This window comes from Protomyctophum parallelum (genome assembly GCF_964188405.1).
Source record: "Protomyctophum parallelum genome assembly, chromosome: 18".
In the NCBI taxonomy this organism is placed as follows: Eukaryota; Metazoa; Chordata; class Actinopteri; order Myctophiformes; family Myctophidae; genus Protomyctophum; species Protomyctophum parallelum.
The window spans coordinates 13,534,982-13,558,211 of NC_139716.1; the positions used below are offsets into that span (position 1 = coordinate 13,534,982).

Sequence of the window (23,230 nt, forward strand, 5' to 3'; positions counted from 1 at the left end):
CCATGCTCGAATGCCCCCGCCCCCCTGTCAAAAACAGCTAAAATCCCTAAAACGAAAGAAAGGAGCAAATGAAAAAAAAATTACACTTATCTTTTACTTTCTCTAATAACAACTTAAAACATGAGCCTTGGTTGAAAAAAACTAAAGTTGTCCTTTAATTTATCTTCAGGTCCGGTTGGCACCTAGGTGGCGCTATAAGCGAGATATGTAGAGTGCGCCCCCCCGTACATACACGCGCGCAAAGCACATTCGGGTATATGCGGTTATTAGTCGAATTTTAGGACATCTGGTGCGGTTTTGGTACGGTTCTACACCCATCTATCCTCGTGGAGGATTTAATCCATTTTTATTAACTTACCATTTTTGTTGAGTCCATTTTGCTTGGAGTTGGAGTCATGCCTGTTAAATATATATGCAGTCTGCAGAGCCTTAAGTTTACTTGGGAAATCCAATAAAACATTTTTGTTTATCTTTTTTCCCCTTCCGGTTAAACCCGGGCCGGAAGGGTCTGCTGTTAAACCTGTCTCCTAGGCAACGCGCAGCATGTAGAGGATTCATTTTTAGATGGTGGCGACTACCCCCCCCCCCCCCCCCCCCCCACTAGCGTCTAACATCACCTCACCCAATGTGAATGTGTGGGTTGCCAGTTGCCCGACCGATATCCCCCCTCTTAAAGCAGAAACCAGCGCAGAAAAAATATATTTTTGGAGGGCTTAAGTGGCGCCCCTAAGAGGTGGCGATCGAAGCGGCTGCTTCGTCGGCCTGTACTAAGAACCGGGCCTGGTTATCTTAATACAGTTTGTTTGGTAACACATGCTATGCATGTATCCCTTCTCATTATGATGTGTATATAATATGGATCTGTGGGGTCCGGGGACCCCCAGGGGTCCTTGAGGGGGATTTTGGTTTATCAATTTATTGATTGGTTTATTCATTTATAAAAATAAAAAGTGTAATTGGAAGTGATGACACAAGGAAATGAGCAGACAACATTGGAACTTATACTTGGCCACTAAATTAAGCTGATAAATGAGTACTCTGTCCTGATTGGCTGAAATTGTGCAACCTGCCTCGAAAATGTATTTTTGTTTATTAATAGGAAATCTTAATAATAAGATGCCCAAGGGCCCCCTGATGCCCGGGGGCCCTTGGGCATCAGGTGTGAATGTGCCTAAAGTGCCCATATGGTAGATCCGGACCTGTAGAGCAGAGCTTCTCAAAGTGTTGGACCGTGCTGAAAGCTTGTACATCTGCTATTTGTTTGCCAAGGTGTTTGAAATATCAGGTCTTAATTTGGGTTAAATACTTTTCAGCTAGGATGCTCGTTAGCTGACAAAACAAACTTACGCGTACAGTATAATACCATGAATACATTTCATAATAATTAAAATGCAGAGACCCAGAGTTTATTTGTTGCAAATGAAATGACTATAGAAATGCATTTCATTTTACATATTTATAATTCATCTGTTATTGTTTTGTTTTCTCAGATAACTCATCGGCACCGCCCCCGGTGAAACCAAAACGTCCCTCTCGCGGTCGACGCGGCAAGAGCTTCAGCGCATGTTCTGACCCGCAAACACACCCGAGAATTGACACTGGAGAAGAGAAGCACATCCATGCTGGAGAGAGGCCTTACAGCTGTGATCAGTGTGGTAAAAGCTTCCGCCATAAGAAAACCCTTGTAGTGCACAACAGAATACACACGGGGAAGAAACCCTTTGCCTGCAATCAATGTGGTAAGAGTTTTTGTCAGTCGGGAGATTTAAAGAGACATCAGCGCATCCATAGTGGAGAGAGGCCTTACAGCTGTGATCAGTGTGGTAAAGGTTTTTGTCATTCGGGAGATTTAAAGATCCATCAGCGCATCCATACCGGAGAGAGGCCTTACGTCTGTGATCAGTGTGGTAAAGGTTTTTGTCATTCGGGAGATTTAAAGATCCATCAGCGCATCCATACCGGAGAGAGGCCTTACCCCTGTGAGCACTGTGCCAGGGGATTTCGTTCTGCACAGGCATTAAAGTATCATCTGCTCATCCATACTGGAGAAAAGCCCCACTGCTGTGGACGATGTGGGAAGTGCTTCCGTGATGCACGGCAATTAAAGGTTCATGAGCACAACCATACTGGATTGAAGCCTTACTGCTGTGGACAATGTGGGAAGAGTTTTAGGTGCCCACGAATTTTAAAGAAGCATATGTTCATCCATACTGGAGAGAAGCCTTACTCGTGTGTTTTGTGTGGGAAAAGCTTCACAAGGGCATCTAACCTCAAAAGACATCAGCTAGTTCATACTGCAAAGAGGCCATACGCATGTGACCAGTGTGAGAAAAGCTTCAAAATAATGTCTGACCTCAAATCACACCAGAAGAGTCATACTACAGAGAAGAATTACCTCTGAGACAAATGTTACTGTTGAGACCAATGTGCCAATAATATGAATGATTCAGGAACATTATTGGAGAGCAGCCTTATGGCTGTGGCAGTCTGGGGAAAATTACCCTTTTTTTCCGTTTCGTTTTGGTTTGGGAGTTAATGCATTATGTCCAATGTTACACATGTTCAAAAATAAAAGCATTTAACACTAGCACGTCGGAGCGATTTTGAAGATTTTTGAGGATTTTCTTTACCCATTAAGTCTTGAGAAAGTTCCCCTTGCATGACTTTTTCGAAATATTCGATTCAAATCATCTTTTTCTCCATCTGAAACGTTTGGTAAATATGATTTTAGGCATACTTTAGGGCCCTTTTATCTGAATTGACCGTGTTCTGATTGGTCCTACGTACCACACAATCCGTGAGCGAGGGGAAATCACCATCAGTGTCCAGATTCAGATCTGTAGCTCGCCACCCAGTATATGCACTGGGAATCTATCTGGGGAATCGTTGTTGTTGGATCGTCGACGTTTGGAGACTGCCTCACATGCACCGGGGCTACTCGATGGATGGGAACGGAAGCGCCACAGCCCACATGAGATGCTCCAGGGGATGAAGATGGGAATCTGAATCACCCAATCTATTAAAAACCTGACCATGTGTTATTCACACACACTCTGTGTAAAAGATGTTTTTAAATTCCCGTTCAAAGCGCTTATTTTTAGTGATGGGCGTCTGATACTGAAGCTCTGACACAGGCTTCAAACCCCGCCTTAATTTACATATGAACCACTGCTTCAAAGCTTCATTGCTTCAGTAAGGAAAAAGTCACGTGGCCAATGACATCAGATTATTTTTTAGTACATTCTGTATATTGTTGTGAGACCAGACCACCAGAGATTTGGTGTAAGTCTTGGGCTTCTTATATAATGGTTAAGAAGCTGTATTCTAGTGTGTATAGGCCTATATGAGGTTTAATTGTAAGATGTGTGTCAATGACTAATTCCCCAAAGTAAGGAACAAAGTATGTCCATCTGTTCAATAAGGATCTTTTAGTTTCTAAATAAAGGGACGATTCTGTATTTCGAGGGATGGTTGCGAGTCCTGCTGCTATAATCTTCTCTGGCTGACCTGAGTCTGAACTGTGCTCACTTGACCTCGTGACCTTCCCTTTGACTAACGACAAGCGCCCTCTTGTGGCAAAAGCAGGAATAGCCTTTAAGTGCTGTTCAACATTTGTTTTCCTCTGTCAGATATGTAGCCTATATACTATCAAGGGATTCCTAATTGCACCCCAAGGTAAGTACGGAAATAATATTACTACAATGTACTGGGACCCAGTAATGCAGGGACACATACGGTAAGTTGTATGAAATACTTGCCATTAATATAGTGGTTGCAACTGTATTAATTGATTGCCAGAGTCCTGTGGTGGGAGTTCTGCTCTGGTTTTGGTGAAATATTAAGTAGTTCCGGTCATTTTGTGGGGGGCACAGGGGGCCATGCAGTCAAAGTAAATTAAAACTAACAAAACTAACGTCATTTTTATTGTTTACCTATTTCTAAAATATTAGTGCAACTTTCGTTCATTTTTGACCCCTCTATGGAACAATTTTTTTGTGTCCATATCACTATCAATCACAATTTGCGTCGTCACCTTCGTCTTCAATGTTTGTGTTTACACTCAGAACTGTCCATTCATTGTCAATGGCTTAGGACAATGATTGTGTATACACAAACACTCAAAGCTGGACATAAGGGGGGGCTATAGCGCCCTTAAAAAATGGACAAAATAATTGGCTCACAAATGAACATCCTAGACCAGATCTTTAAGAAACGGGTGCTTAACAAGGCCCTGTGTATCCGATCTGATGCTGCTCAGCCTCTACACGGAGAGTACATCCTTCTCCCATTCGGCCTTCGCTTGCGAGCCCCTTATTGTGCCACAAAAAACAGGCACAAACATTTGTTTGTCCCTGTCTCTATTTGCACACTAAATGCTGCTGAGGGTAGATCTAGGAGGAGACCTCATGATAAGCACTTTTTACTGAATTGGTCTCGTGCCTATAATGTCTATGCACACGCACTTTTTATGACCTATCGCATAGCACTTTAATGGTTATGTGCACCTTTGTACTTTGGTATCTGCTATGTGAACTGTTTGTTTATTTGTACTGTCAAATTGTTTAATGATACTGTCTATGCTGCAGCCCAATTTGGCCTTCGGTGACACTAAATAAACTTGAACCTTGAACCTTGAACCTTTCTTTCACGCCAGGTTTACTGCCGTAATATGAGTCTTTTAACGAGCCACAACAGCCAGCCATGCCGTTCTGGTCACATGGTCACATGGTCACATGATGGTCAGGTACACAGCCCCCCACTATTCATTTCAATAGAAGTTGCTCAGTGGCGTTTTGAAGCACCCGGAAGTACAATTATAACTCAATGGCTCGAGTGAGCGGAAGTTTTAGCCTATAGCCTAGCCCCGGACCTCAAATTTGAGGTCCCGGGATGACGCAACGTTACGCACGTGATGTCATGAACGTCCGTCTGCCTCCATGAAAGTGCTGCAGTTCCACTTTTCGCCAGTAGGTAGTGGCAGCTTCAACGTTGGAGGATCGCCTTATACTGGGGGCTTTGACACAAACGGATAAAAAAAACGTATAACCGACGTTACTGCACAGGTATATGATGACTTTGTGTTACTGCTATGATGGCTTTTCCTATAATCCTCTCCCCATACGGGCATGGATTCTCGTGTGAGTGTGTGTGTGTGTGTGCGTGCGTGTGTGTGTGTGTGTGTGCGTGTGCATGTGTGTGACCAATCCATGCGTGCGTGCGTTAACACCCATGATTCAAACCCGGAGTTTCCATGTGGGTTTAAAGCCACATATCTACCACTGTAATCCTAGAGGGAAATCCCCCTTTGGTCAGGAGAGATATTAGGATGTTCGAGCTATACGCTGAACGAGAGAGAGAGAGAGAAAGAGAGAGAGAGAATAAATGTACAGCATTTCTCTAATCTTTTCACCATCCTCTCACGGGAAACGCCTGGCAGCCCTGACTGTACACTTAAATTGGTTGAAACGGTCCTCGATAATATAATGGTCAGCATTGCTGTGAATACTTCCAACCTTCCGGCCTGTACTGAAAGAGACGGTATCAGTCTGATTTTTAATGACATCGTTTTCCTGGTGTTTTTACAGCTTTGGTGTATAAGATGGACTGCACAAGTTATAATTCAAATTCAGAACATGTTGTTCTTTCCCCTTTGCCAACATACATTTACCCCGACTGTGGCTCAGGAGGTAGAGCAGGCCGTCTAATGATCTGTGGGTCGGCGGTTCGAATCCGAATCCCGGCTCCTCCTTGTCTACATGTCGAAGTGTCCTTGGGCAAGACACTGAACCCCAAATTGCTCCCGATGTGCATGGTTGGTGCCTTGCATGGCTTCCGCTGCAATCGGTGTATGAATGTGTGTGTGAATGGGTGAATGTAATGCACAATCTCTGTAAAGCGCCTTGGATAAAGGCGCTATATAAATACACCATTTACCATTTTACCCCTTTCAAAAATCAACACCAGAAACTCATAGTTGCTGCTTCCACTTGGACCAGCGTAGTTGTCATTCAGCGGTATTGGTAAAGCCTGCAAGAATACAAAATAGAACACATAGTATTACAACACCTTGCATCAGACACCATCAACACAATAACAGCACGGACAGACATGGCAGACAGACAGCTGTCAGCTACAGTATAGCTGGTCTTTACATCAGTCTTAACGCATTTTGGGGCGGGAACCCCTTTTGGTGTTTTAAGCATTGTTATACTTTAGCTGTTGAAAAATAGAAGATCTACAAGCTCGTATTGCGGCACCGAGTGCCGTGCTACGAGCTTGTAGTTATTTTTGAAAAAATAGAACCACAACAATATAATAATATTTCAGGTCAGATCAGTGTTAACCGTCTTCCTGCCATTGCCGAAGCCCTTCGGCAATCAAAGCCTCAATTTGATAATACACCTTGCTGCCATTGCCGTAGCCCTTCGGCAATTATACTTTTATAGTGCATATGATCGATCGAGCCATAATGCTACTCACGTTAGCCGGTTAGCTAGCAATGTTGTTAGCACTGCACTGGATCGTTCAGATTAGATCGCGGTCGCCATAAGAATCCATTCTATCCGTTTCTTTCAATCGCCTGTATCTCCTATTCCTTGTCCCAGATGGCATTTTTGGTCAAACCAGCGTTTCTTTGACGGCACAGAGCCGACGTTGTGCAGTGCTATATGTACCGGCATTGATTCGATTATGTAAACAAAGGTTGTCTTGGCAACGTAAAGCTGGCAGGGATAAGCTCACTTCCGGTTGAGGCAAAATGTGGCTTTTCAAAATAAGAGCTCAAATTAAAAAAATGCTGGCATGAATTAGGTCCTAATTTCTCAATAAATGGCAGCAGTAAAAGGGTTAAGAGGAATGTTGTAAGTCAGACCAATGGGGATGTTTCTTCTACATTTGAATGACATTAAACGTACCTAATGCATTCATTCAGACGTCATCTTCAGTCATGTAACTGACAACTGTACCCTTCAAACATAATTATGTGAGGAATAGTCGAGTGATAAAAGAAAAAAGATATCGTCTCTAGGCCTACTCATTCTCATGCATAGCTGGGTTATGCCTCTTGGCCGCACGCACGCACGCACGCACGCACGCACACACACACACACACACACACACGCACGCACGCACGCACGCACGCACACACACCTACAGTATGCGTTTGCTAAAGACAGCAAATTCATTTAGCAGTATTCTATTTTCTATGCTAATGTGTTGATGATGATCCTTATTGCATCTACACAGAACAATAAGCCTAAAGCACTCATTAACTCAATGGCCAACAGATCGTTGAAAACAGGCCATCAGACGCTGCAAGATCTCCGTTAAAAATGCACGAGATTAAACTTCCAGCCGTCACACATAATATGCTTCAAAATGAGAAGAGGGGGTAGATGGCACTAATTCAGGTGCATTAAGCAACACATTGCCAGCCAGGCAGCAGATGCATAGACGATGAGACACATGGCATAGTCCCATCTTGGCACATTTCAGCTGTTTTAGTGATATATGTGTTGCAAATTGGACACGATGGCGTCTAGAATCTGGCAGGCCGGATGGTGGATATAGAGTGAAAGTTTGTGATCATCCCTGACACCGACATCGGAGTGGGGCCACTGGGTTGTCAATAAATAGCACAGCTCCTTCTGTGCCTGAAAATAAATGGGACTACTACTACCTATACCAGGGGCCCTTGGTTCTCAGGGAACTTTGGCTCTCAGTGGCCCTTGGAGGAAAATGGACCGCGCTATATACTGGGTTTGAGGCCCTGCGACAAGGGCTCCTGGGGCCCTCCATTGACCGTTGATTGTGTTAAAATTAGGTCAAAAACAAGAAGAAAAAAAAAACATTGAAAGGACTTCCGGCCTGGCTGGTGCAGCAAGGTACGGTAGAAACCAGTATTGCAATATTGGTATTGGTATCGATTATCATTTTGGACCTTCTATATCCTGTTTTTCTTTTCTCTGAGTCCTGCTCTTTACCTATATATATCCTCTCTCTTCTCACAAAACAAAAATATATACAAAACGCTGGAGCTTGCACTGAAATAAATAAATAAAGTAAAACAAATGTCATGTCACGAAGCATATTGTGCCTATAGGGAGCGCGTGCCACTTCAGTAAACATCTTACATTTAGAAGCCTACCTCAGTCTCATCTTCTGGGCCTTGGAGCATCGTGTCTGACAGCAGCACTGCTGTCAAGCTTTCTAACGGCCGTGGAGATGACTGTCCAACCACAGATTCACCATTCTCTGGCTCCCTGGCTGGCACACTCCAGGGCAATGCCACATAGGCAAGATTCATCAAAGCATTGAGCCATTTAGACCTGAGAACGAATTCTACAAATGCCTTCTAAATCCTGACAGTTTTCAGAAAAACCCATGTTTCTATGTCAGTGGTGCTCAAACATTTTCATCTCAAGGACCCCCAGAATTATCTGTATTCGGCTGAAGACCCCCATCTGAAAATATGTTGTTCCTGCAGGGACTCCCCAGAAGCAAAGAAAAACCATTATATTCAAAGATTTGTGCCACATTTTCACGATTTTTCAAAAATAGCAGACCTACAAGCTCGTAGCGCGGCACCCGATGCCGCGCTATGAGCTTGTAGATCTTGCTATTTTTCAACATAATGCTCAAAACACCAAAAGGGGTTCCCGTTCAGAATGGGTTAAAGATGACATATCTCTCTCAGTCTCTCTCTTTCTTTCTCTCCCATAAGGCCCAACTTCCCTTGCTGTGTATTAGGATGTAACCAGTTCCTTTCACTGGAGTCATTAGTCAGTGTACGAGTTAGTTAGTTGCTCAAGAGTCCAGAATCAATACACATTATTTGTTGCAATTCATGCAGGTACAACGGAATGCAAGTATGAGATCTGCAGAAATATCAGAGTCTACACAACATCCACATAGAATTAACAATAATAAAAACTGAGGTACGATAAGAAGAAGACATCAGTTTTAGTGCAGAGATGTGCGGGCAGGAATTAATTGGCATAATGACTAAAATGGAGAGAAGTTATCGCCATCGTTGGCTAGCACGGACATATAAAAGGAGTGGGCAATAATATTACCAGAAACACATAAATACATATCCCTGAATAACAGGTCTGTAACTCTGAGTGTTCAAACGGAACCAGACGGGTCCGTTTGGTTCCATTTTGAACACTCTCAGAGTTACAAGTCAACCAGAACCACGTTGGACTCCTAATGTGCCATAGTGACATAATAAATAATTTGCCATACATATTCCGAATAAAACTTGGAGATTGACATACAGTAATCGGGTCTTATGATGGGAATAAGAACATCAACATGGTGTGTGTGTGTGTGTGAAACAGAAAATCCGAAAATGTGTCACAGAGCTTGTAGATCTGCTATTTTTCAAAAATCGTGAAAATGTGGCGCAAATCTTTGAATATTCAGAGCGAACGTTTTTAACTCAAATCTTTTAACTCGTCACTCCCACCCCGTCCCTGACCGCCAGGAGTTATAGGTATATACAGTATATATTTCTGAATAGAGCCACCTAACTTAACAATAATAGCACAGTTCAAGTTAGCTCCTTGCTGAAGCTAAGGACTAGAAATATAATGGATTATTATGTTGATTACTTGTTTCAGGCAGATTTGCTAATTTAATATGTTGTTGCCTCAAAATGCTCAAATATATTATGAATAATTAAATATTGTTATTTTTTTTGTGCAGCACCAAAAACTTTATAGGCTATCATGATCATCACTTATTACTTTAAATAAATGTTGTCATAATTGTTGAGAAAATTACATATTTTGTATTTGTATTTTGTTACCCTTATTGGCCTTGGGCCTTAGTGAAATTAAATTAAATTTATTTGTTATCATTAATGCAGTAGAAGCTCAAAATCAAGCTGTTAAGCTTGACATACTAAGGTGATGTGGTGATAATTTATATTATAAATAAATTGTGAATGGTTAACTTTAACCACATTTTATTGTTATATACCTGCCTGCTACCTATAGTACTACCGTCACGTGACCCCTGCATCCGGCTGTGTTTTGTCCAATCAGATTTGTGACTGCATTGAGGCGGGCGTTTTTCAATTTGGTTTACGTTTGTTTTGTGAGATTTGAGACATAGACAAATTAAGTCAGACAATATGCCGGCGAGCGGTTCTTCCAAGAGGAAAGCAAAAAATATTAAGGATGCGAAGACGGCTAAATTACTGAAAAAGGTTCCATTGATTTCAAACTTCTTTCTTAAACCACCACATGAAGACGCAAACAGCGACGAGTCCGACGAGACAGGTGCGTGTGCGTAACAGGTGATGCTAATGCTAACGTCAACCAGGGCGAGGCAAGTGGTGAGGAAAATGTTAAGAAGACAAGCCTGGCCCTGAAGAAGAAGAGGATATCGCCATTTTAACATCCGAAAATGAGGAAGAATTACATCTTTCAGTGGAGGGGCTCCAAGTGGCGGAGCTGCCCCCAAGCCAACAGCACCAGTGCCCAAGGCTAGTAACCAACCAGGTGGATTGGACCCGCAACAAGTGGACAATTCCTGGTGTGAGAAATGCATTTAAATACAGTAAGAGTATAACATACTATTTTTGTTATTGTACCACAGGGGACAAATACTATATTAAAACAGACCATCTTTATTATAGTATTTAAAAGAGATGCATATGCATGTGAGAAGGAAAACACAATATTACTATTAAATTAGCATGACAATATTACACATTGGCACACTACATAGCTCTCTCGCTCTCTCTCTCTCTCTCTCTCTCTGTGTGTGTGTGTGTGTGTGTGTGTGTGTGTGTGTGTGTGTCTCTCTCTCTCTCTCTCTCTCCCCGCCCCTCATTCCACTTTCTCAACAGAGTGAACAGACTCGCACTCTCAGTCGTATCTCTTCTCTCTCTCACTCACACACACACTCACTCCGCCGTGAAGCTTAGCTGTTGCCCGGCTGCTCTCTCTCTACTCTCTATAGTACAGAGTGTATCATTTGTATCCATCTCTAATAATAATAATACTAATAATCAATTAATCCTTCGGGCTCCAGCAGAAAGCCACAACAAACCCAAACTCCGACAGACTACACATCTCTTCTCTCTGCAACAACACTCCAAAGGGCACAATTGTTTGTGACTTCTTCAAACGTCAAACGGTAGTTATTTATTCCCACTAGATATCGTCTCCGTTCTGTCTTCCTACCACGCCGAAGCGGCGACCACCACCAGGGCGGCTCTAGATGCAGCTCCGCCGGGGAGAAGGAGCAGGTCCAGCCGCTCCAGCGGAGGAGGAGGAGGAGGAGGAAGAGTGGTAATGATGGTGCCATGGTGGGACACTTTATTCCAGCAGGAGGATGCATTTTATTTTCTACACAAGTTGTGGCTTCTTGTTCTTCTTCCTGGAGTTTCTTCTCTGCCTGCACGTCCCTGCCGCCTCAGCACGAGGTAAGAGCTGTTTAAATGCTATTATTATGTACACATGTTATTTATTTATTGGCTTAATTAAACAATAATGGTTCTCCTCAAAGAAAGTGCGGTCCCACTCCACCACCAGTCCAGGGACTCTCGGGGTCGTTCCAAATGGACCCCAGCATGCGTGGTGAAAATTGACCCAAGCAATAATTGGTGATGCGAGGTTATACTGACACAAAGATTAGACCTAAATGGGACCAAATATGGACCGTTACAGCCAGGTCTGTAACTCTGAGTGTAACTAATGGATCCTTGGCTTGTAGGCTACACAGTAAGTCTGAGTGTATTCCATTTGAACACTCAAGAGTGAATGTGGGTCCTCCTCAGATACAATTAATTGTATCAACTGTATGGTTGCATTTTGTGAATATAATTCCACATCACCTTTTTTATATGCCACCTTATTTTGATTGTGAAAATTCAGTTTCAGTGGTGCGTCACGCCCTATTGCAGTGGCTGGAGAGATATTATATGCTTTTTGAGTGGTGCAACCACTCCTATAGACAGCTATGTGTGTCCCTGGCTGGCTGGCTGTGTCCCTGGGTCCGAGTACGGAAATAGCATATTATCACCACAAGTGTCACTGTTGCACTGCCTAACACACCACCAAGTCTCACTGTTGTGCAGCCTCTTAGGAACAGGGCTGGCCCCCTGGGCGCATTCCTGGGGGTCGGGATGTTCCGGGGACCCCTACACGGAGTTGCACCACTCACTTCACAATCACATGGGTGACATTGGGTGTGACTTTTGTTTGATCATCAGTGACATATTGCTTTAAGTGCAGGCTAATTAGGAAGGTTATATATTGTCTGTGTGGAGCTAAGTTGACGCAGGTGTGATTGATAAAGCTCTGTCTGGATAAATGGCTTAATGCCTACACAGGTGGTCTCTCTGAAGCCGTCTTTCTGAAGTCGCTCATACCTTCATTTTCCAACTATGGTACTTCATCATTTTAAATGTTGAGCCTCGACCCCAGAGCTCTGTGAATGACTTGACAGTAAGCTGTACAAGCACAATGGTTCTCAACCTTTTCAAGCTGAGTGTGACCCCACAAAATAGTCACATTTGAACAGGGGACCCCCCCCCCCCCTGACAGTGACAAGCATATTGTCACTTCTCTGTCATCAAAATCCTGTGGGGTCCCGTCATATGTGTCTGAGCAAATGATGAGGATGTACAATGATAAGACACTTCACACACAGGCGTGATTTTTTTTTATAGCATATTTAGAGTAGCCAATTATATATTTTTTTTACTCCTTTTTGTATCCCAGTGTAGTCATTAGGCCAATTAATTCCTGGCACTGCTCGGCACTGCTGTTGTAAGTAACCCGTGACCGAGGATGCCTCGCTGGTGGCGCTGTCCTACACTCCCTCCTCGCTATAGTGGCTCTGTCCTACATTCCCATGCAGCTGACTAGACAGGCTGCCAGACCCATGGAGCACATTGTCATGCAGGGACAAAATATCACCCTTAACCGCCCGGCATCCCTACCGACCTTCCAAGTATGGTACGGGACCCCACAGGATTTTGATGACAGAAGTGACAATATAGTGTGTTTTTATTTTTATTTTTTATTTTTATTTTATTAAGCTTAAGCAGATACAGGCTATGAGAAAATACATTCAAAGAGCCTATCAATGACCTGCAGCTACTCAGTCAGGCGTACAATATGTCTAAACTGAATGATTGGATGAATGACAGTCCTTGAGCTTTGTGCGATTACAGTCACATACTGAGGAGGTGTTTGTTCAGCCTCTTCTTCGTGAAGACTGCTAGATGCAATGTCTCCAACAACCACAGGGGGAAGGCTGTTCCATGTCCTTATAGCAGAGTGGAGAAAGCTCCTGTCAAGGCATTTGGTGTTTGACTTGGGGGTTTCCAGGGCGTGGCTTGGTAGTACTGAGCTTGAGGTAGTAGTGCTTTGAGGTCCACTGGACAGTTGGGAGTGTGCATCTTGTAGAGAACAGTTGTTGCTGCAACTGTTCTGCGATGACTCAGCTTGCCGATGGCGTACTGCTGTAGGGCAAGGTCCTCATCAACCCCGATGATTTTTAAGGCCTTGTCACTGTCACGGGGGGGGGGGGGGGGGGGGGGGGGGGTCCCCTGTTCAAATGTGATTATTTTGTGGGGTCACACACAGCTTGAAAAGGTTGAGAACCACTGTGCTTGTACAGCTTATACTGTTTTTGGGCGGGAACCCCTTTTGGTGTTTTAAACATTGTTATAATTTAGCTATTGAAAAATAGCAGATGTACAAGCTCATAGCGCACCACTGGCGCGCTACGAGCTTGTAGGTCTGCTATTTTAGAAAGATCGTGAAAGGATTTAGAAGATTCTTTTTATTTATTTCGACGTCAGGCCTAAATGGGTCAAGTCATTCACAGAGCTCTAGGGTCGAGGCTCAACATTTAAAATGATGAAGTACCATAGTTGGAAGGTAGGTAGGAATCCCACTCCACTGAGCGAAGCATGCCGGACTGTTAAGGGTGATATTCTGTCCATGCATGACATGTGCTCCATGGGTCTGACCGCCTGTCTGGTCAGCTGCATGGGAATGTAGGACAGATCTGTTTTCTAAATGTCCTCCTCTGTGATGTTTGCACAAGATGGTATGAAACACACGTGTTGTTTCTGCCTCTGCAGATGAAAGGGGAACGGTTCTGAACCTCTGACACACGTCAGATGTTTCTCGTTTGGTGAATAGCCAGCTGCCTATCGCAATGTCACAACACGAGTGACTGAGTAGATGGGGACGACGAATGAAACGGAGAATGTTTGTTATATAAAGGGTTATGGAGTCATGATGGAAAGCCATGTTTTATTTATTGTAAAATATGACCGGTATACCCGAGCATCTCATGCTGACGTTGTTTCATATGAGAGTCATTTCTGAAAGCAGCCAGGCTGGAATCCACGGCTGTCTGTTGGAGATAGACACTGCATTATTCAAAGAAAACCCTTTTCTTTACTCACTGACCGCACAGAAGGTAGGCCGTCACTCTGTCGGCCAACTCGATCAACTCCAAAGCAAAGCTAGCGAAAAAATGCTACCAGTTGAGTTTTGTTTTCGTTGTGTTATGCATAGAGGTTGCCAGATTCTGTGAGTGAAACAAGCGACCAGGTCTATGGAAATAAGCCCCAAAAGAGCCCTATTACATCAGCTATTTTCAAAAAAGAATGGTGAAAGCAAAGCCCAAATAAGCAGAAACAAGCCCAATAAGGCACCGCGCAACTATGAATATTTAAGCTACTTTACAGGAAAACTATTCCAAAGTTGCTTACAACGAGCAGAACTGGCAACACTGCAAACCAACGCTGCAGGCTACTTCGCATAGGGAAAAAAAAAAGTTTCATTGGCCGATGCTAGTCTGTTGCAATCTGACAGTTTTAAGGAGTCTTTGACTAGTCTGAACAAGACTGTGGTGTGGAAAGGCCTTAACACACACACACACACACAAACACAAACACAAACACACACACACACACACACACACACACACCACACACTCACGTTTCTATTACTAATGCTGTGAGGACTTCAACATTTTAGGATGCCGAGTCTTGCCGACTTTTTCACATTTAACCCTAATTCTGAAGCTGGAAATAGAATGCGTTTTGTGTGAGCTTGTAAATCGGCTTGTTGCATAAAACAAACGTGTGTGTGTGTGTGTGTGTGTGTGTGTGTGTGTGTGTGTGTGTGTGTGTGTGTGTGTGTGGGTGTGGGTGTGGGTGTGGGTGTGGGTGTGGGTGTGGGTGTGGGTGTGGGTGTGGGTGTGTGTGTGTGTGTGCAGCCAAATGTTCCCACAAGTGTAGTAAACATTGAGAAATAGACATTGTGAGGAGAAGATTTTACGGGTTATGGATGGAGTTGTGCGCAGGATTTATACTTGGTCGCATGCACACACACACACACACACACACACACACACGCTCGCGTGCGAGCACACACGCCTTTCTTCCTCACTTTCAGGGGAATTGAGCCCTTCAAACAGCCCGCTCAAGAGTAGCATTCTTGGCAGTTGTTATGACATTAAAAATAGAACACTACTGAAATGGCATTAATAAAATATTAAACTGTTTGTACAGTGCATTCATCAACTACCTTGCACTCATTAGAGAGTTAAGGCAACCTGTATATAATGGAGTCATCGGACTCGTACAGTATATTGAATTGAATTTGGGGAAAAGCGGGATAAGATTTAAGATGTGAAGGTGGTTGGTTATTGTATAAACTATTCCCTGGTGGATTTAGCATTGATTGGAGCACAATTATCCAGGAATGCAGTAACAACAATAGTCTCATTGTTTCTGTGGTGCTTGTGAATAGAATCCATATTATGTCACCATTGTTCCATTGTAGGAAGTAAACATACATTTATGCCATCCTTTGTCTTTCATGACAGATCCCCCCCCCCCCCCCCCCCCCATATTCCTTATTTATGTTTAAGATAACATTACTGGTATATATAATGCACTTAGTGTGTGCACAGCTTGTGTTTTCCACGGTTATAAATAATGTCAACACCCGCATTTGCATATTGTTCCTGCCTAGAGAGAGGGTGTCAACTGTCAAGTGTTGTTATTTCAGTAAAGCTCTTCCATTTAGTACCTCGGTCTCATCTTCTGGGCCTTGGAGCATTGTGTCTGACAGCAGCACTGCTGTCAAAGCTTTTTTTCTAACGGCCGTGGAGATGACTGTCCATCCATCCAGTCCACACATTCACCATTCTCTGCATGGCTCTCTGGTAAAGTCAAGGGCAAATGCCACAAAGGCACAAAGATTCACACCATTCCTTCTCTCTCTCTCTCTCAAGGTCCAACTTCCCTTTTTTGATGGCGTTTTAAGACATAGTCGGTATAACTAAGCCCCCCAGTAGGGCTGGCCAACGTAGAAGTGATCGGCCCTACTGGTCAGAGCTGGGATTGCAGGCGGGGCCTGGGCGGGGTGTTGTTTTTGGCAGCAAATTTTGATTTTAGTTTTAGTCATAGTCTCCTGAATAGTTTTCATTTCGTTTTAGTCACATTTTAGTCACCTGGAATGTTTTAGTGTTGGTCTAGTTTTAGTCGACTAAATATCGTACGATTTTAGGCGACTAAATCTACAGTTGATTTAGTCGAACAAAGCTCTGTCCCGCTGACAACACAATTATTAAGAATTGGATTTAGGTTGTTATTATGTTATTTAGACAAACACTGGGTAAATGTTTTGCTGGTATATGTATGTATACACATATGTATTTTTTATTTATATATATATATATATATATAGTTTTTTATTGTTCATACCAGCAGCAGTTGGACTTAAAATACAGTATCTTGCATATAAGGGAGAAAAGAAAAAAGAGTGGGTACATCTTTCTGTTTTTTTCCCTAGAGACGACCTCCTCCTACCACCCACCATATCTGCATATCCTAGTTTCTTGATTTCAGGAGGTGTAAAGTAACCTCCTGAAATCCGAACAGGAAAGGACCCCCATTTGAAAAGATATGCCAGGCAGGGACAATAATATGCAATATATGATATGCAATATAGGCTACGGACCCCCCATTTAATGGCATTTCTATCTCGGGGACCCCCAATGTATATTGTAAAATCAATGTTAATTTAACTCGGAGTGTACAAATGGAACAAATTAGGGATGCACCGAAAGGCAGAAAATGCATTTTTTAGCCATTTTCTGCTGAATACTTTTTGCGGCCGAATATTCGGTGCATCACTAGAACAAATGGACTGGTGTTCCATTTGTACACTCTCAGAGTCACAGACCCATAATGGTCCATTTGGTGCCTAATTATCATTCAGCTGGGGACCCCCTGGAACTCCCTCAAGGACCCCTAGGGGGCCCCGGACCCCAGTTTGGGAACCAGTGATCTATCTATGCGACACATAAATTCACCTTGACTTTCAGTTGAGTGAACACAATTTCATCAGATGGCTGCAGCTGGGTGTGTCCTATAGCTGAGTCAGCCAGTCAGTCAGTCAGTCAGGTGTCCCTGAACAGGACACCCAACCCCTAAACGTTCCCCGGGTACTGTATTAATAGAACCACTTCACTACATTTAGGCCAATTTTACAGGCATAACAAAAGGCCTTTTAATTAGCGGTGGGAGCAGTCACCTCCAGAGAAGTGTAGTGGTGGTAGCTATAAAGCTAGTCTGTCAACCACTTAATGCCCTGGTTTTCAACAGTTTATATATCGAGGAGCATTATTTATTCGACATTTGAGCCACGGGACCACCATTTGATGACATTTTAGCCTTTCAGACCCAAAACGTTGAATATTTTCTTGTTGTTGGATAAGATTTTGTCCACAATTACATTATATTACGTATTGATGTTGGTATACCATTAGGAGAGATATCAGACAAACGATCAAAATTACAATTAACCTACATTCTCTGATTGTGTGTAGACTTCTTGTAAATTAATAAAGTAATGTAGATGGTTTTTCTTTCTTTTTTTCTGTTTATTCATTTTGTTTTTTACAAATATAGAAGTAAATTGAGAAATAAAAACAGAGAAGTAATGCAGATGTTTAACAATAATTTAACTCTAAGAGCGTGAGAGCCCACTGGTGGTCCCCGGACCACCAGTGGGTGAGAACCACTGACTTAAACCATTTTGAGCTGATTCTAGACAGATTTATGAAAAACCTCATGTTTCTTCTCAAACATTTTCATGTCAAGGACCCCCCCAGAAATATATGTAATTGGTCGCCGACCCCCCATCTGAAAATATGTTGTTCCAGGGACCCCCTAGAAGCGAAGATATGACTTAATGCACTGTACTTTATTACTTACAGTATGTGGAGTGACGTTCCATCATGTGAGTGAAAGGCTCCGCTGGCAGGCAGCGAGATGGATTGGACAACAAATACCAGCGGTCGGATTGCGTGTCGGTTTGTGCACGGCGGCCGTGCGTGCCGCCATAGGCAATTGGAATAGTGTTTTATGCATAATGTTACCTATCGCTTGTCGGTGCATACTTTCACTTTATTGGCCATTACTTTATAACGGCATTTGTTAACCCATTTTGGGCGGGAACCCCTTTTAGTGTTCTAAGCATTGTGTTAAACTTTAGCTATTGAAAAATAGCAGATCTACAAGCTCGAGTGCCGCGCTATGAGCTTGTAGGTCTGCTATTTTTGATAAAATCGTGAAAATGTAGTGCAAAGCTTTGAATATATATTCTTTCAGAGCTAACGTTTTCATCTCAAATCTTTGCTTCTGGGGGAGGTCCCTGGCACAACATATTTTCAGATGGGGGTCGGCGGCCAATTACATACAATCTTGGGGGTCCTTGACATGAAAATGTCATGATATAGAAACATGGGTTCTTCGGAAAACTGATTTTAGAAGACATTTGTAACTCGGGTCTTTTTACGTATTTTTCGTTGTTGGGGGCTGGAATGGAATGGATGTCAACCATGGTGTGACAGAGTGGGGGGTTCTTTTCTGCTGGGTGTGTAATATTAATCTTCCAGTGTGATCACGAGGTTCTGTAAGAGTGAGGCAGTTTGGGGGACTGGACTACCGTATTGTGCTGGACATAAGATTGTTCTGATTATGAGACGACCCCCGTTTTTCAAGACTCATTTGTTGAAAAAGAACATTGAATGTCAAGTAGTCTATACTCTGATGAAATCTGATTGGTCTCTGACTGACTAACCAGCAGGCTCTTTCTGCCTTGTTCCGCCCCCTGGTTCCGCCTTGTTTATGTTGAATTTGCTGAAACATCATTTTTGGAAAAAAAACTAAAAACAAACATGATATGCCCTGCAGTCACCCCTGCTGCACCTGTGATGTGATGTTCCTTTTTTACTGACGCCAAGTTTAAAATAAGAATTGAACGCACAGCATATCTATATACGAAGCAACTGACAAACACTTTATTTCAATGGTAGTGGATGGAAAGAGAGAGGATTTTTGTCCAACCACGAAACGGCAACCAATGGGTGCGAAGAGGGGCACGACCACATGGGTGCAGGGACCTGACAATGGGTGAATCCAACCACGTTTTTTTTGAAAAACAAAACAAAACGTAGTCTTATATTCAGCACAATGGGGTAATAATTATTAAAGAACAGCAGGAAGATGGAGGGATGGGCCCTCAAACCACTTGTTCTCCTAAACGTCAGGTTCATTATGTGCCTCTATAACCAATTCCAATACCGACGCTGTAAGGCTCGGCACCACAAACTGCTGCCTCTTGTAATCAACTGTAACTGAGACTTAACCCATTTAGGCCTTGAAATAAAATAAAAAATTTCTTCAAAATCCTAAGAAACCTTATGCTTCTGTATCAGTGGTGCTCAATATTTTATGTCAAGGACCCCAAAAAATTATATGTAATATGCCTCCGCCCCCCCATCTGAAATATGTTGTTCCAGTGACCCCCCCCAGAAGCAAAGATTTGAGTTAAAATGTTCACTCTGTAATAATATATATTCAAAGATCTGAGGCACATTTTCACCATTTTTCAAAAATAGCAGACCTACAAGTTCATGGCTATGAGCTTGTAGATCTGCTATTTTTCAATATCTAAATTATAACCTAATGCTTTAAAACGCCAACCAAAATGGGTTAATGCTGCCTGTGGACTGGATACACTATATTATATTAACGCTTTGGGCTCAGCTGATTTTACACTATAGTCTCCGGAAATAGTCGATCCATCTATGCGTGCGTGCGTGCGTGCGTGTGTGTGTGCGCGTGCGTGCGTGCGTGCGTGCGTGCGTGTTCGTTCATATTCCGAAAGGGTTTTTCTCCAGAATCCTCGAGGTTTGTTTCTCACTGTAGTGTCAAATGTTGCTGGAGCAGCAATATTTCCAAGAGGTTGTTTGAGGTTTCGGCTGAACTGAACTTTCTCTTCACAAACTCTTTTTTACTTCTCCAAAAGATGAAGACATTGAAAGAATCTGGAGGCTATATAACTATAAAATCATACAATGTGGTTTTGATTTAAGTGAATAATTGAATAAAGCTAATTAATGCTAAACCTCAGATACACTATTGTGCAAATACTTCACACAGAAGAATGTGTGGGTGTTGTTGGCCCATGTTTAAATTATTTTTGGGGGTCCCCAGATTATTTAAAATAGTCCAGTAAAGTAAAAACTACCTCGAAAGTGTAGGCTACACTTAGAATGAATACAGTACTGTACTTACTACTCTGCTACTTTCCACCACTACTCGAGAACTACACTTTATAGCAATGCATTGCTGGAGTTGGTTTAATTATTTGTTAATTAGTGGCAGATTATTCAGAAGCCTGTCTTGGTCTTTCTCCATCATGTCCGCCCACATTCTACCAATTAACCCATTCTGAACGGGAACCCCTTTTGGTGTTTTAAGCATTGTTATACTTTAGCTATTGAAAAATAGCAGATCTACAAGCTCATACGACGATGCCTGTAGGTCTGCTATTTTTCAAAAATCGTGAAAATGTGGCGCAAATCTCTCTCTCTCTCTCTCTCTCTCTCTCTCTCTCTCTCTCTATATATATATATATATATATATATATATATATATATATATATATATATATATATATTCTTTCAGAGCGAACGTTTTTAACTCAACACTTTGCTTCTGGGGAGTCCCTGGAACAACATGTTTTCAGATGGGGGTCTGCGGGCAATTACATATAATTCTGGGGGTCCTTGAGAAACAGTGACATAGACATTTTCAGAAAACTGTCAGGATTTAGAAGACATTTGTAGAATCTTTTCTCAGGTCTAAATGCCTTAAATTACATGAAGCAAATCGCCCACATCGGTCATGTCTGGGTCACCGTAGACCCACAACATCATCACCACACGACAAATAGCATTAAATACAAAGTTATATTCGTTTGATTTTCAATTGGTGGTGTTGATGCAAACTAATATAACCAGGAAAGCATCATTTTAGATAAGGTAAGCTATATATATACACAGTATATTGCACATTGGTTCTCAAAGTAGCTTTGTCAGGTGCTATTTAATTTATGCCTACCAGCACCTCCTCCATGCACCTGGATGTGCACGAAAGCTATTTATTCTCGTGTGTTTGTGTGTGTGTGTGTGTGTGTGTATATATATAATCAAGTGTGTGTGTGCGTGCGTGCGCGACTATATTTGTGAGTGCCAAATGTCCCCACAAGTATAGTAGAATTTGGGAAATGGGACCATTTTCCCAGTCCTCACCAGACAAATGGTTGTTTTTATGATTCTGGGTAGTTATCTATGCAGTGGTCCTCGAGGGGGTTCCAGGTGGTCCCCAGCTATAAATGATGGAGAGTTGGTAATCAAATGGACCCTTATAGATCTGTAACTCTTGAGAACGTAAAATTATCAAGAGTTACATTATATTGTTAAACATCTGCATTACTTAATTTACAACGTTCTACACAATTAGAGAATGTAGAAGAATTGTTATTTTGATCAACGTTGGCCAACACCATGGAATTGTGTGTCAACTCAACATTCTTTAGTTTTGGGTCTGAGAGGCTAAATGTCATCAAATGGTGGCCCGTGGCGCAAATGGGTCTGAGAGGCTAAATGTCATCAAATAGTGGTCCGTGGCTCAAATGGGTCTGAGAGGCTAAATGTCATCAAATGGTGGCCCGTGGCTCAAATGGGTCTGAGAGGCTAAATGTCATCAAATGGTGGCCCGTGGCTCAAATGGGTCTGAGAGGCTAAATGTCATCAAATGGTGTTCCGTGGCTCAGATGGGTCTGAGAGGCTAAATGTCATCAAATGGTGGTCCGTGGCTCAGATGGGTCTGAGAGGCTAAATGTCATCAAATGGTGGCCCGTGGCTCAAATGGGTCTGAGAGGCTAAATGTCATCAAACGGTGGCCCATGGGTCAGAGAGGCTAAATGTCATCAAATGGTGGCCCATGGGTGGCTCAAATGGGTCTGAGAGGCTAAATGTCATCAAATGGTGGCCCGTGGCTCAAATGGGTCTGAGAGGCTAAATGTCATCAAATGGTGGCCCGTGGCTCAAATGGGTCTGAGAGGCTAAATGTCATCAAACGGTGGCCCATGGGTCAGAGAGGCTAAATGTCATCAAATGGTGGCCCATGGGTCAGAGAGGCTAAATGTCATCAAATGGTGGTCTGTGGCTCAAATGCCAAATAAAGTATGGACCTTGACATGAAAAAGGTTGAAAACCACTGATGTAGACGTTCTAGCTTCAGGGTTTGGTATTACAGGTATACCTGATTATACCACGACGGTGTCACACATTAGAATGGAAGAGAAGCTCAAACGCATATTCTTTTATTGTTTATTCATGCCTATGAGCTCTGTGTCTTCTTTATTTATTTATGTTTTTCATTCTTGTATTTGTGGACTCGGTGCACTGTGCCCGTCGACGTTGTAAAAAAAAAAACGTGCTTCATGAATAATACATGAGTGTAGTTGAAAAGCCAGTAATGGAGGATTTCATAAGTGAGGTTGTGTGTAATTGGAGTGTCGGGAAGCGAAGGAATTCACAGGCGAGGAGGTGTTTCTCTGTTATGCTTTAGCTATATAGTGTGTCAGGAGGGAGGGAGCTTTAAAATGTTCATTACATTACAGAGTGGAAGAGCTTCAAAGACCTTCCATATGGGGGATCTGCAGGTTTATATCCATTTATCTCTGGACCCGTTTGTCTGCGTCCCTTCTTATGCTCAGATAATGCAGTCCCTAGTATATAGTATGCCAGGGTTAGTTAACGGAATCAACATTGAGTAGAATGCCATCCTAATGGATCTAGTCTGCATGCAGGGCGGACGGAT

General features: G+C 42.7%; 1 protein-coding gene across 1 annotated transcript in view; it reads left to right on the plus strand.

The window, feature by feature from the left end:
* The window catches only part of LOC310875967 (netrin receptor UNC5D-like), a gene marked incomplete at both ends in the record, with an annotated part of 180,852 nt that overhangs the window by 23,650 nt on the left and 133,972 nt on the right, over positions 1-23,230 (plus strand). Inside the window, 3 exons of the mRNA XM_083789416.1 lie at positions 1,491-1,655; positions 11,170-11,303; positions 11,398-11,437. Coding sequence (XP_083645542.1) covers positions 1,491-1,655; positions 11,170-11,303; positions 11,398-11,437 — 339 coding nt within the window. The remainder of the gene's footprint in view (positions 1-1,490; positions 1,656-11,169; positions 11,304-11,397; positions 11,438-23,230) is intronic.